The sequence below is a fragment of the Brassica napus genome, chromosome C4, assembly GCF_020379485.1.
Source record: "Brassica napus cultivar Da-Ae chromosome C4, Da-Ae, whole genome shotgun sequence".
Classification (NCBI taxonomy): Eukaryota; Viridiplantae; Streptophyta; class Magnoliopsida; order Brassicales; family Brassicaceae; genus Brassica; species Brassica napus.
This window is the reverse complement of record NC_063447.1, coordinates 46841906-46857644: the sequence shown is the minus strand read 5'-3', so window position 1 is coordinate 46857644 and position 15739 is coordinate 46841906. Positions and strand designations below refer to the sequence as shown.

Here is a 15739-nt window from a genome sequence, read left to right as displayed (position 1 = left end):
TATTAAATAAGAAATTACTTAAGGAACTTTTGCTTATGCGTCGATTATTGGTGATGTTTTTTAAAATTGTTATTATTTGATTGGTCGATGATTTTTAATTTTGATTTATTTAAATTAGTTCTATAAATTAAAGATAAGTCTAGGACCAATAAATGTCACCTGCCAAATAAGCTAAAGAATATTACAAATAATAACTTATGGTAACTAATTTTTAAAATTATAGAAAGAATAATAATGTTTGATAAATTATTTTAATATTTATAAACTATATAATATAATGAACTAATTTTTTTTATAAAACTTAATATAATAATTATATATATTTTAAATAATGATTTATATTATATAATTATTAAAATCTTATAAATTCTACACATGCTTTATAAATCATTATTAACTTCTTTAAAGCAATTATCTTTCTATGTACTAAATGAGAAGTCCCTTAAGTGACTTTTGTTTATGTGTCCATCACTGATGAAATTTAAGAAATTGTTATAATTTGATTGGTCGATGATTTTAATTTTGATTGTATTATATGTGTTATTATTTAGAGAGATATAGAGATATTTAGCAAAAAAAAAAGTATGTAAGAAAATTAGGAAGACATAGTAATGCATGTTAAATGTGATAAAAAAGAAAGAAATTATAATGAGAGAAACAAGAAGAGAATGAAAAAAGACAAGTAAAAATTAGATGCATAATATGTGTTAAAGAAGTTAATGTAATAATTACATACTAGATTCTAACCCGCGCAAAAAGCGCGAGATTATTACTTTAAATGTTTTCTTAGATGGATTACATTTTTTTACTTTGAAGAGAACTTGTATGTGTTATACATGTATTCTCTTTTAAAAATGTCATTTTCGGTTTATTATATTTGGAGAGATTTATCCTCCCGGTCTTATATTTGTGAACATGAAATAAAGCTTTATTTTGAGAAGCCAAATATATTCATTTTCAGGGCTTGTCAAAAGTAATTTATTATAAAAAATGTAAAAACATATTTATCATAAAAATAAAATTATGTTCTAATAAATATTATAATATCGATTTAATATTATAATAATATAATGTATTGTATTTATTTCTAATATTTTTTATAAATAATATATATATATATATATATTTCCTATAATTATATAATTAGATTAAAAATTATATAAATGTAACTGAATGATAATTTAACATAATGATTAATGTATTTAACATTTCATGTATCATTTCGAGTGGACATCAACTTAGTCAATTATGTAGGTTTCTTGAATGTAGAAAATATATAAAAACTGAAAAATTGTAATTAATATATAGAAAAAATAAAAAGATAAAATATATGTTTGTCTGTATCATTTAACTTAATATCACGTATGATAGTATTTTTACTGGATTGATTTGACTGTAATAGTTGATCTCATGTGTAGACAATTTTAGGAAAATGTATACAGTATATTAATTCTTCAACATTGCATATCTCAATGAGCAAACTTACTAAAAAATGAATAAAGTTTAAATCCAATTGGCAACTCAAATTAACAGCTACCATTCTTAACATACTTTTGTGCACACCAAAACGCTTTTAAAAAAAACTGGAATATCCCTACAATCTTGCAATTCTTATAATAATTCTACTTATTATTTATGCCTACAATATCTATTATTTGTAATTTGATTAATTTAGGAACGATTTTGATGCTGAAATATGGGCAAGATTAATAACAGATAATGATTGGCCAAATTAATAGAGTTTAGTATATTTATACTTAGATTGATAAAACTCAATTTGAATAGGTCCAAAACTTAATGACAAATTTTCTATAGTAGATAAAAATAGGACTCTATTTTAATAGAGTATATGTAATTCCACCGTCATTTTTTATTACTAAATATTTATCAGTTATTTTTTATTAAACTTATGAAAACTTTGCAATTTAGAATTACTTTGCATTAAAGTTAAAAATGTGATAGATAAGATAATACCATGATTATAAAATGTTTTAGAATAACTTTTTGTTCACCAAATCATAATTTATTAACTATTTGATCAAAATGATGTAAAAATAGATATTTTTAGGGACTTGGATTAATATAATTGAATTATCACTAAATCTCACGTTCCAAAAACACATAATGAAAATTTAGATTTCTAATTATTATTCAAAATTTATAGCATCGTATATATACAATATTTCTATTTCGTGAATAAATATCCATTAATATCTGAGAATTTTCTGTTTTTCGAACACTAATAAGTAATAACTGTGAATTCAGAAACAATCTTTTGGGAATGAAAGAGGATATTGCGAAAGAGGCAGTTAGTTAACAAGAAAGGCAATAAAATACTGGTTTCTTTATATAGCTCCACACAAAAACGAGGGAAATACGAGTTTCTTAAAAAAGGAAGGTAAGACCCACTGGGACCACCCTTTAAAAAGTCCATAAAAAAAAAAGTTTGTGAGTCCTACGTAGGGATGGCAATCAAGGACCTGGATCGCGGGCCTGGCCCGTAAAGGCTTCCTGCGGAGCGGGATTGGGCCTCCATTTAGTAAGCCCGCAAAATTGTGGGCCTCGCAGGACGGGTTCGGGTCGAAAGCGGGATGGATCGAAAGCGGGATGGGCTTAACCTGCGGGATTTTGAAGGGCTGAACCCTAAGTCCCCATTTTTTTTTGCCTAAGACATTGAGAGAGAGAGAGAGAAGGCGATTCGACGTTATGTAGCTCCGGTGATGGTGGTTTCAGGGTCGATGATGCTTCCGGTCTCCCAAGTGCCTTCGATCTTCACCGGTGGATCTTCTTCGAGTCATCATAAGAAGTTTGAAAACTCACTTTCCACCGAAGAAGAAGATCTAGTTCTCGCCATGGGCTCTTCATAGTTTTGTCTATATGTATTTGTTCACATTATCATACATTTTGGAGTTTTAGGTTTCAATATATCTTTAACTGAATTCTATTATTCTTATTTGCAGAAGATGAAGTTGATGGTGAAGAAGAGATATGTCCATCTTTTTATCGCTTGTTGGTAATAAAGATGAAGAACAAGAAGTGTGATTGGTGTTTTCTTTTTATTTGTTTTTGGGATTAGCATCTTTGATTTGGTGTTGGTTTTATTTAATTTTGGATTCAGAAAACTAAAGCATTTGTTATGAACTTATGAGTTATAATATTTGGATTCAGCAACTAAAGTATTGTTTATTTTCAAAATGTTTGGAGTCTAACAAAAGTAAATAAACTAGTGTTTTGATCCAACTAAAATCTTCAACTAACAAGTGTATTGCCTTATCCAGTTCAATCCTCGACTAAACTCACTTACTAATGCGTCATGAAACTGATAAAGCGTCTTGAATCATGTCTTGAAGCGTTCAGGTGCCATATGTCCGTTTGTAATTCTATGTCCCGCGGGCCGATCTGCAAAGGCCTACATGTTTTGTGGTACGGGTTTAGTCAGCCATTTTGAAGACCGCAGCCCGCGCGGGCCTGACCCGCCGTGACCCGCTCGAAGACGAGCCCGCTGCGGTACGGGACGGGACGGGACGGATCAACCTGTTTGACATTCCTAGTCCTACGAAAAGGAAAACCCCTAAATCCCATAAACATAATTATCCCCATTGATTTACTGGAAGAGATATTCCTTGGACTTCCACTGAAGTCCATCCTCATATTCAAAACCGTCTCAAAACACTGGAGATCAATCCTGGAGTCGAGGAGCTTCGCAGAGAGGCGAATGAAAGCTGAGAAGAAGAACCCGAAAATCCTGGCTGTAGGAGACCACCGATTCAAATTAGACGCATGGGAGATAGAGGTGGTCTGTTTACTTGCCGCTAAAAGACCCTCACTTACTTGTGAAGGTTTGGTTTGCCTCCCCGTACCAGGTTGCGTCAACGTTTTGAACCCTTCGACCGGAGAATACATCAGTTTCCCTTCCGGTATTGATCTAGTGACCAAGCGCTTTGATGGCATATTCTTTGTAGGTAAATCTTTTTTTTTTCAACGAAATATATGCATTGATGTCTTATAAATCACATATCTTTCACCGAAAGATCTACAATTGCAGCCCCATGGTGGAATATTTTCCCTGGATATTGGGCGATGGGATTTGGTAAGGACCAAGTTAATGGAAACTATAAAGTAGTGAGGATGTTCTTTGAACCTAAACTTTATTGTGAGATTCTTGATGTGAGCATTGGGGAATGGCGGATAGTGAATCCGCCTCCTTATCCTGTGGATCCAAGAAGGAAGTCCGTGTGTGTCAATGGATCCATCTACTGGTTAGAAATGCTGGACGGTGATACCATACTAGCTTTGGACCTTCATACCGAAAAGTTCTGTGACGTCCCAGTATCGCCAGAATCCTCGGACTTAGATCAACTAGTGAACTTTCAAAACAGTCTAGCCATAGCCACACCTGATACTATCCCTGTTTGGAATTTAGTGCTATGACCATAGATGCACAAGAAAAAACATCGAGCATGACTTACACCATAGATTTACGCCTCCGCGACCTTGAACCTTTTAACGTGTGGTTTAGGCCCGTGGCGGTTTGAAAGGAAGGAATTTTTTTCTTCTGTGACAATAAGAAGAGGTTGTTCAAGTATTATCCAAAGACAAACAAGCTCTCTTGCATCTCTTCAGACATTTGGGTTATATCTGATTTCGATGAAAATTTAGTATCACTTTGTCCTTCTTCTCTTGCAAGAACATCAGAGTACCTATCTGGATTTCACTATCAATACGATGTGCAAGATGATGTGCAGGACAATGTGAAGGGATCTTAGCTGATAGAAAAGTTTAAAAGGATCAAAATGCGAATCTCAAGTATTTTGATTACCACCGCTCTAGTGTCTGCCATACTTTTCCACTATTTTTCTGTTTCGTGTAAGTCTAGACATTAGTATTTATTATGGTTTTATTTTCTATCAACTCTCGGTGAATTCCTTAGTTAACTGTCGTGTTTTATATTCATACTAGGGGTATTCCGGTGCTACGCGCCGGGTTCATATATTTTGTTAATTAATAAGTTGGAAAACGTTTGTTTGATCTATTTGATATTTGATAGAGGTTAGTGGTAGTAGTATAGAAATGATACATTTTGTTGTGAGAAAGGATAGATTTTAGAACTTTGAAAAACAATTAGTTTCCAAAATTATTAGCAAAAGCCAAAAAGTAATCAATGAAACCGGGAATTAATACATAAGAAACCTCATATTAAATTGAAGTGATCGGGATATCATAGATTGCTTTCCCTACATACGGGACAGCTTATATTTCTACGAAACCGTTGATCAATGCATAGAAAATGGAAATTATGGCCGCAAGGAAGATAACATATGTTGTTTCCATGGTTTTAATTCCCGAAGCATACAATGCACGTATCACTTTCTTCTCCCACAGTTGGAAGCCTATTAGTTCCTTCAAGATCGGTGATGATAAGGTCGACATCTATTCTTGCAGATGCGTATGGTTTGTTGTCCGTGATGGTAACGGTTATTTGAAGATCAGAATTCATGTTGGTTGGGAATACATTCCTCACGTATTGGGCAGTGTGATGAATAAGCAATGCGGAGTCAAGGTGGTTAGTGTCATGGTATGATAACATGAATTCCAGGACCTCAGTTGTTCAGTCAGTTATATTACCTTGATGGTTGGTGATACATGGGAGTTGGAAATCAATGATGGATTGTTGTGTAGTGGGTCTATGGATGAATATCTGGATTGTTTTCCGCAGAAATGTGTTTGAATGTCTTGTTTGGTGTGAGAAATGATAAGAGAGTAGTGGTTCGTTATTCAATTTTGTGCTTGTGTGAGTATTGTTTGTTGTATTTAGGGTTACGGGGTCGTAGCTATGTCATATATAGGTTGAGGAATTTTTCTTTTTGTATCAGTTTGTTTTAAGGACCACTTACGTCGAGTAAATGGTTTTTGTTGAATTGACTGTTCTTTTTATTAATAATGTTTTTAAGGTCTTAAATACGATGTTGAAACTTATTAATAACTGAACCATTATTTAGTTGTGGTAAAGAATTCTTATGGTGTAAAATAGCATCGTTATGTGAACTTATAATTTAAAGTTTCATGGAGTTGCTAAAATTTAGAGTTAAGCGTAGCATATAATTTGGATTTTGTAATTTTCATTTAATAGACTATAGGATTTCGGAAAGTATTAGAATTTATATATATTGTATCTCCAGTTTCTTATCTATATGTATTGTATTCTTTTTTTTTGTAGTAAAACTACGGTGTTCTTTTGTATCGTGGAATGAGAAGTATTGTCTTTTTTTTTTTTTTGGGCAAAGAGAAGTATTGCCTTTAATATATGAAGTTGGTGGTGTATTTTTACCTGAGTTTTATGGTGTTATGAGCCACTACTATAGATATTTCTGTGGCGTTAAATATATGTGTTTAGCTTTGTCTGACAAATAGGTTTAGTGGATATTTTAATTAAGAAAATATTGGTTACATAGTTTATATCTATTTAAAATGAGATTATTAACTGATAAAATTTCAAATATATATGGATTAAATTGATTTATTTTAGGATTTTGGGAATACAAACAGGTTTCAATTAATGAACAAAATTAGATTTAATTATTCATGTTATCAGCAAGAGTTAGACGACTTTCAGCATCTGTGTTGTTGTTTTGTTGAGCTGAAAATACCATTACCAACAGTTAGCATCACCATAGGATAAACAGCGAAAGTCTCAAACCTGAATACATAAATCATTTGACATCACCATGTCTCATTCCAGTTCCACTAATCATATTCTCACAGACTGCAACGATGAAATGAGCCTGGTTGTGGAACACCAGTTGGTTAGTTGTTAAGAAAGCTCTAGCTTCAAAAGAATGTGAATGGGAGAAGCTTACCTCAACACCAGGATGCTTAATCTCACCAATGGCTTTCGCAGCACAAAGAATAGCAGCTGAACCACCCATGTCAAATTTCATGAGATTAATAGAGGATCCAGGTCCAGCCTTAATGTTGTAGCCATCACTGTGAACACAAGACCCTCAATCAACAACCACTAAAACATCACCAATATAAAAACAGATGTGGAATGCTCTAAGTGATTACCTGTCAAAGGTCAATCCTTTTCCAATAAGTACATGTTTGGTTCTAACAGAGCCACTCGGAGGTCTATACACAAGGTGGATGAAGAAGGGAGGATTAGCCTTAGCCGAAGCAGAAGCAACAGCGAGATAAGAACCCATCTTCAACTCTCTGCACTGCTCCTCGTTCAAGATGTTTGCAGAGAACACATCACTGAATGTAGAAGCCACTTTTGATGCTTCATCAGAAATCACAGCTGAAACAACACAAAACCCATAGCAGATCAGGACAACCTCACTACATAAACAAAGCAATTGATATCCACAGATCCATACCGGGAGTGAGCACATTGGCAGGAGAGTTAATGAGCTCTCTCCCGAAAATGACGCCGTAAGATACATCTTCAGCATACTTGAGCTTGTTCTCTAGCTCAGGTCCGGTTCCAAATCCAACGATATCAACAGAGCTCAAAGATGGTTTCTTTGACTCAGATTTGTACCTACAATCTTCAAACAATCCAAGCACTATATACGCCTATTCACACCACAAGCAAACAATAAACCCCACAAATCAGACTCAAATTTGCATCAAATGAGTTTCCAAAGACTCAAAATTTACCTAACTCTAAAGCTGATACAGAGCTAAGCTTGGATTCATTATCATGAGAGGAGAGAGCAACAGCAACGCTGCTAGATTGTGAAGCCTTTGCAATTGTAGCAACAGCTTCACCAAGATCCTGAAAAGCCGCCGGGGATGAAGCGGACTTTCCTATACCGATCAAATTGATCAAATCGATCTGTTTCTACCCTAAATGGGAAGTCTAAGAACCGTTGACTGACCCGGTTTACCGGCGAAATCCTCTTCCGACGAGACCAAATCCAAGAGTCCACTCACGTGAGCATCGAGCTTGTTCAAGATCGGGTTCTCAAACTTTGAGGTTGCGTCTCTCGTCGAATCTTTCTCCGTCACACCGACGAGAGTAAGGAACCCTAATCCCATTAGGGTTTCTAAAGGGTCTGCATAAATTTGGGCTTAAATCAATAAAGCCCAGTTCAAAGCAAAGAATGATTAAACCCGGCCAAAAGAAAAATTCGAGAGTGCTTTAGTGGGCTGACACGTGTCGCGAGAAGCCCCACTCTCCGTGGTGACGACTCACCACGTGGCAGTAGCAGAAGGGAGAATACCCTACTTTATTATCATAGATAGATACTAACCCAATGCGCTGAAAGGAGAGGGACAAGGGCGGTCTTGCGTATGCTATTATGGTTTGTGATTCACAAGGCACACAAAACAACCGTAAGGCAAAGAATCAAAGATTTGGAGACAAGATAAGACAGAGATCTATCATCATACAAACATCTACTGAATTCGAAAATAGAACAGAACTAATACTGTTTCGGAAATTGCCAAGTTTCATTACACATAAAAAATAATCAGATTTGTAAATTCTCCAGGAGACGAACAACTTTGGCTCTAGCTTTCTTTGCTTTGGCTTTATCTCTCTTCGCTTTGAGTTTAGCACCAAACTTGTCGTTCCAAGCTTTGCTCGGCACCATCCTCTTCAAAAGCCAAGGTCGACTTCTCACGAAGTTTTTATGCCAAACTCGAACCAACCGATTCTCAGAAAACCATGATGGCGAAGCTCCGACACAAACTCTGAGAAATTCTTGCCAAACTCTACAGATTTGGGCAGAATCCTTGTGCAAAACCGGGGGACATCCCAAACGATGAAACTGTTGTTGCTGTTGTTTGTCCACGAGATGATTGCATCCAACGAGTGATCATTAACATTCTCATACAGCTCCATGAAGAACGAATACGACCCCGTTGCTGATCTGTGAGCCATCCTTAACCCTAATGGAAATCAGAAGATAGAGAGAGAATCTTTATTTATAGCTGAGGGAGATTTCAGGAGTTTATTCTCAGACGCTCCTGGGACCTTTGAAAAGCTCTGACTTCTCCCATCATTAAAATATAATTTGTTTTCTATTTTTTTTAAATACAAAAACGTGTTAAATACATCTATAACCCTAACTAAATCAGATAATTACATAATCCAACCACCCAAACCCGACCCACCCAAACACATACGGGTATAACCCAGTTCATAAACTTAAACGATGCGTTTCAGTTTCTTCTCTCTTCTCTCTCTTTTTTTCGTGTTCTCCCCCCTTTCCTTTTGATTCCCAGAAACGACGACAAAGAGACTCCTTCTTGTTTTCTCTCCAACAAAAACCCTAAATCGAAACTCGTCGTTTCTTCTCCTTTCTTCTTCTTCCTCTGTTTTAATCAAGACTCTCAAATCGACATTCTTCATCTTTGTAAGTAATTTCTTAACCTTGATTTCGTTTTGTTTGATATTTATGTCAGATAAAAATTAGGGGAAATTGGAGATAAATTTGATTGAATGAATGGTTTTGAGATTACATAAAGTAATTATTCTGGATTGTGCATGAATGTGCGTTGTTTGTGTTATTTTATTTTTGGATGTTCAGAGGAAGGAGGAGATAATGGCAGGCAAGCATGGAAGAAAAAAACCGACTCAGAAGAAAAGTGAAAACTCCATAAGAGCCCGAGAAAACGTTGCTCCTATTGTAGAAGAGCATGTGGAAGAGCAATCTGACGGGAACAATAGTGATGATCTCTCTCCTGATCTGTGTCAACCCTCTGAGGTATAATATTCTTTTGGTTTTACTAGAAAAGGAGAAAAAAAAATCATGGTGAAATTTTATTGATGTTGCTATTGCATATAAAGTAATTGAGTTGTTCTGATTAACATCTTGTACAGGAAATTAAAGGTCGGAAAAGAAAGAATCCATCAAGTATATCCAGTGGAGTCTCCACTAGAACTAGAGCTAGAAAGGCGGTCTCAGATGGGAATGAGCCGGTTGGAGAAGATGTAGTCCATGAAGAGAGTACTCGAGTGAGAGAAAAGACTGCAGTTTCGCTCTCACTTGATTCTAAAAGTGAAGACATGTCTGCTGTATCATCTAAGGTAATTTTTTTGCAATTTACACTAATCATTGTTTGTGAGAAAGTATAATAGTTTTAGTAGTAATGAATGACTAATACATATATATATAATGGTTGCAGGCAAGGCAACCACCGCAGCCCCTTGAATTTTATTTCAAGAGAACTGAGTTTACGAAGACTTGCAAGATTCAGACCAAGTGCTCTGTGAAGGACACAGTCGACGTGATTAAGAAGCTGAAGGAGGAGGTTAAATGGTTCACAAGCCATCCTCAGTTTCGTCATTTTTTCCACATGCCTTCTGAAAAATACTTGAAGCTCCAAGCAATGTGGATGTTACTGATGCGCACCATTCGTACTGAAGAAGAAGGAGATGTTGCATGGTTTGGCGTGAATGGTGTGACCATCCGCTATTCTATGAGGGAGCATGCCCTCATCTCTGGCTTAGACTGCCATGAGTATCCGAGGAAATATTTGAAGCTCGGGGGTACTAAGTTTGTGGATTATTACTTTGGTGGACTAAAGAAGATCACCATAACAGATGTGGAGCAGAAGTTGTTGTCTATGAAGACGGCATGTAATGATAGATTGAAGATGGCTGTTTTGTTCTTCCTTGGTCGGGTTATCAGAGGACATGCAAAGGATACCGGACCAGTAGACCCGTTCATCTTAAGGGTTGTGGAAGATTTGGAAGCTTGCAAAACATTTCCTTGGGGTCGTCTAACATTTGAGGATGCAGTAAAGAACATCAAGCATATGATGGAGCTTTTGAAGGGTGAAGTGCACCCGGCATGCGGCTTTCCTGGATTTGTAATTCTGTTACAGGTAAAGCATACAATTTAGTAAAATATTAGTTGTTTTATAACCGGAGATCTGATAATGTGACAATATTTGGGTAGGTTTTGGCTTTTGAGTGTATTCCTAAGCTGGGAAAAAGATTTAGACTCTCTGCAGACAGTCCCTGTGAAGATTGTCCTAGGATGTGCAAGAGCCGGTTTACCAAGAGTAGCATGAAGGGTTATCCTTTAGAAGATATATATGCTGCTTTTGGAAAAACAAAGGTATATGTATATATACTTTTTAGTAGAAACTAGAAGAATATAAACTGATCTTACTGATTGTTTTTTATTTCAGGTTATTAACAGTGTGCTGGTTCCAACTCTGGGTGAGGAAACTTTGTTGGCTTGCATCATTGATGAGGAGCCAGAGTATAATCCCGAGGGTAGCGCAAGTGATACATGGAACTACTGGTTAGTTGTGAAGGAGAAGAAAATTTGGTGGAAAGAACTTTATGAGCAAGATACTGGTGCACGAGTGTTTACAAAGCAGAAAGACAAAGAAAAGGTGACGTTTGTAGGAGGTTCATCTTCTAATTCTGGTTTGGAGTCGAGTTTAAATGGTCTGGAAGAGAGGATTTGGCGTTTATGGATAAAGGATTTTCTGGTCTTTTGTCATCGGTGGAGACAAAGTTGGAAGTTATGGACTGGAGGATGAGTGAACTTGAAAGGAACCAGCGACTGTTGAGAAAGAGGGCTAAGAAAATAGAAGTTAGGTTAACTTCTATTGAGAGCAAGGAAAATGAGGCTGAGGAGAACAATTATGGTGAAGATATGGATTTTGGACAGTGGGATAATATGGATTGTGGTAAACCTGAAGGGTTGGATAAAATGGCTGCTGAGGAAGATTATGATAGAGCTAAAGGAAAGGATAAAGACACTGGTGAGGAAGAAAATGAAGAGAGCACGACAGATAAAAAAGAAGAAGCTGAGCAAGAGACTGAGCAAGAGGCTGAGGAAGAGCAAAAGGCTGAGGAAGAGCAAGGGAAAGAGGTCCAAGAGAAGCAGCAGCCGCGTGAAGATGGTGAGAAAAAGGCTGAGGAAGAGCAAGAGAAGCGGGTCCAAGATAGTGAGAAAGAAGGTGAGAAAGAACCCAAGGAAACTCCTACACCACTACGTGGTAGGACTAAGGCAGCAGCCGCAAGGAAACTAGTTCATTCATCACCAGAGAAATTTTTCCAGTTTGCTAGACCCAGTGAGGAAGAGGAACTCGCAAGGTTGAAGGAGAGATGTGCAGTGCAAGCTGAAAAATTGTGGAGGGAAATTGAGGAGGAGGAAGAAATTCTGGAGAGTCCCGATAAGGAAGAAGTAGAAAAGCCACAAGAAAATACTGAAAAAAGTGATGAGAATCCTGTGGAGAGTCCCGCTGAGGAAGAAGTAGAAAAGACACAAGAAAATGCTGAGGAATTGGTAGCAGAACCTGAAAAAACAGTGGAAAAGGTGGAAAAAACCACCGAAGAAGAAGCCACGCATGTGATATACACTGAAGAAGAAAAGCAAAGCTGGTACATGGTCGTTTACAAAGGCAGTGAGGAGGAAAGTCCGACCAAGGAAGCAGCCACACCTGCAAAAAATAAAGCTAAAGCTGAGAAAAAGAAAGTTGATGGTGCACCTAAGAAGAGAGGCAGGCCGAAGAAGACTGCTGCTACATTGATGCCATATACGCCGCTGCCGGAGAAGAGAAAAGGTGAACCATCATGGTGGGTGCAGTCTCCTTTCACTGAGGGAAAGACTGATGAGCTAGAAGTGCCAAAGAAGAAGCTTAAAACGAAGGCCTAAAATGTTTATGTTATGTATGTATTATTCAAGTTAGGATGTTATGTTTCTGCCTAAAATGCTTTTCTTGAACTTGTTAGGATGTTATGTTTCTGCTTTTGGATTTTATGTTATGTTTCTGGTTGTGGTATGTTTTTGGAAAATAGGTGTGGTAACTCGAAATTACAGGGGAAATTCTGCTCAAAAATTTGGAAAAATACTTCAAAATTTTTGGAAAAATACTCCAATTGACTAAATAATTAAAAACTATTTACATGTAAAATGCAAGCCACATGTAAAACGTGCATGGATAAAAAGTGCACATATAAAACGTGCAGCTGTCATATATTTTGATATTATATTTTGATTACACTTAGTAATTCTTGGTAATCTTCAAGGACTTAGTAATACTACCTTACACATCGTTATTTTTGAGAAATTTTACGTTTATCTAGTAAAACCATGAGAAAATGTGCTTTTTAGTAGTAAAACCGATGCTTTTGCACTATGCTTATCATTAAACGAGAAATTTTCATCAAATATTTGCCAGGAATACTTATTTTTTTAGATTTTCCTTACTATGGCCTAACCATTCACACACTAACAATAAAAGTTAAGAGAGGTTTTTGGAAAACTGAAAAGGTTTTTCTTAAACTGTTGAAATAATCATTAAAATAGTCTTAATATATATTTACTAAGTAACTAGTCTACGATATTAATAATAATCATGAAAATATATTGGTTTTATATACTAAAAATAAATATTGATACTAATACATACGTAGTCCAAATAACATTTAGTAATACTAGTAACCATAGTAGTCCGAATAACACATAATAAAACCAGTAATTCTAGTAGTCCAAATAACACATAGTTATATCAGTAATCCTAGTAATCCAAATAACACATACTAAAACCAGTAATTCTAGTAGTCTAAATAACACATAGTTATATCAGTAATCCTAGTAGTCTAAATAACACAATCAAACACCTGAACCCGAAGCACTTCCACATTCAAAATATGCTGCCATACCTTCTCCTCTGGCTCTGCCCGTGCCTCTGGCTCTCCCTCTGCCACTCCCTTTGCCTCTTTTTCCTCTTCCACGAGATTCTCCTGCTGATGGAAACCTTGTTTGTTGTAGTCTTCCTTTCTTGACATCATAATCCGGAGGAAGTACTTTCAGTGCTCTAACTTCTTCTGGTATAACCCAATCAGACATATGAGGAACAAGATATATTGTCCTGTGATAAGCCAAAGCCCATAGCTCAACCCAATAATACTTACGACAATACTCAGATAAATGGAGTTCCCTTCCCGTTTTATCAGTCATGAATGTGGCAGCAGCTACAGCATGAACACATGGGTATTTGTCTTTATCAAATTGCTCACACCTGCAAGTCAACATAGCCATATCAACGGTATAACCTTCACATCACTACCTTTCACACTGTACTCAAGATGGAAACTGTTTAACTCATCAACCTCAAGAAACCCTCCATCAACACATCTTTTGGACATTTCCGTTTCCACAATAGGCACAAGCTTTAGTGTAGGTGGTATCTCAGCTGCCTCTTTCCTATGTTTGTTAAACCATTCAGCCATTTTTGCAATGATGACATCAAACATTGGTAGCAAGGTGAACTTTCTTGCTTCCTTAACTACACCATTAAAAGATTCCACTGAATTGGTGGTGTCAACATTGTACCCATCTCCTTCAAAGTAACATCTAGCTCATTTCCTCTCTTCAACATTTTTGTCAAGATACTCTGCTGCAGAAGGATACCTTCTGCGAAAAGCATCATAAAGGTTCAAGAACTCAGCCACTGTATAAGCGTGTGCACACTCCATAAACTTAAATGCACAAGTGTCTCTGTGGTTACGGACGTGGTCTTTAACATTTTGAGACAAATGCCATATACAATACCCATGAGCGGCCTGAGGGAACACTGCACCTACTGCATTGATCAAGCTTTTGTTTCTATTTGAAAGAAATACCAATCCCGTGACATCTCCTATCACTGATTTCAACTATTCCATAAACCACATACAGCTATCATTTTTTTCACCATCTGCGACACCGAAAGCAATTGGGTAGGTGTGATGATCAGGATCCTGAGCAGCCGCAACAAGTAGAACTCCACCATAAACATTCTTGAGGTGTGTTGCATCCACAATGAGGACTTTACTCATCGCGCTGAACCCTTCTATGCTAGCTCCCAAGGTAAAAAACAGATACTTAAATTTGTTGGCCTCATCCACTACCATACGAGATACAGTGTCAGGATTCGTCTTTTCGAGCATGTACATGTAACTGTGTAATAAAGAAAAGCTCTCTTCTGGACTTCCTCGCACTTCATTAGCAGCTTGTCTTCTTCCTCTCCATGCTGTTGGGTATGATACCTGCACACCAATCTTGCGATGAACCAAATCGATCAGAGTATTGGGAACTGGTGTGTCAAAAGTACCGAGATAATCTTGAGCCAACATAGCCGTAACGATTTGTGGTGTGACTCTCCTTATATTAGACAGTGTTCTTGTCGTAACAACAGAACATGTATGCTGCTTGATGTAACTTCTAACCGTCCAACGATCTGAGTTCACTAGCTTTGCAACTCGCACAAACCACTTGCAGCCGTCTTTTGCTCCTCGTTATTTTATCACATACCTCACTCTGTCCAACTTAATTATGTCATACTCAAAGCATTTCTGATGAGAAGCCGTCTGAATATGAACTTGTGCTTCCTCCTTAGATCTAAATTCTTGGTTTAAAACCAAATCCATACCATCATCCCGAGTCTTATAAACAACAGGTGTGACTTCAACTGATGGTCTTACTTCTGTATCTCCAAACACATGCTCATCTCTTTCGGTTAAATTCTTATGCATCTCAACGTCTTCGTAGAATGTGAGCACACCATCATTACCATCTCTCTCAGTACCATATTCAGCAGTACCATATTCTTCACCACCCTCTGTATCAAGAGCCTCTTTATCAGTAGCCTCTCTATTAGTAGCCTCTCTATCGGATAGACCGGCATAGGCATCAGTTTCATTAGTATCTTCTGAAAGTTGCACTTCTTCATTCGTTTTGTATATATCATTGCTGAACTCCACATGTAGAACACTTCTACACTG

At 36.7% G+C, this 15739-nt stretch overlaps 1 protein-coding gene and 1 pseudogene across 1 annotated transcript; one reads left to right on the top strand and one right to left on the bottom strand.

The window, feature by feature from the left end:
- The first annotated feature begins 3472 nt into the window (after positions 1–3472).
- On the top strand, positions 3473–5860 carry LOC106363780 (annotated as a pseudogene).
- A 622-nt stretch (positions 5861–6482) lies between these two features.
- Positions 6483–8070, bottom strand: LOC106368957 (leucine aminopeptidase 1). The gene is made up of 6 exons (XM_013809037.3): positions 7881–8070; positions 7660–7809; positions 7377–7547; positions 7066–7297; positions 6858–6984; positions 6483–6782 (listed from the first exon to the last, which is right to left on the bottom strand). Exons 1-6 carry the CDS (start codon positions 8038–8040, stop codon positions 6711–6713), a joined length of 912 nt encoding a protein of 303 aa, XP_013664491.2. The 5' UTR covers positions 8041–8070; the 3' UTR covers positions 6483–6710.
- Positions 8071–15739: the final 7669 nt, after the last annotated feature.

Excerpts from the sequence above, each read along its gene's own strand:
- LOC106368957 (XM_013809037.3), bottom strand. The coding sequence starts at position 8,040 with ATGGGATTAGGGTTCCTTACTCTCGTCGGTGTGACGGAGAAAGATTCG. Across the intron at positions 6,985-7,065 it reads AAAGGATTGACCTTTGACAG|TGATGGCTACAACATTAAGG; the intron begins GTAATCACTTAG and ends TTGTGTTCACAG. Across the intron at positions 6,783-6,857 it reads TTAAGCATCCTGGTGTTGAG|GCTCATTTCATCGTTGCAGT; the intron begins GTAAGCTTCTCC and ends TTCCACAACCAG.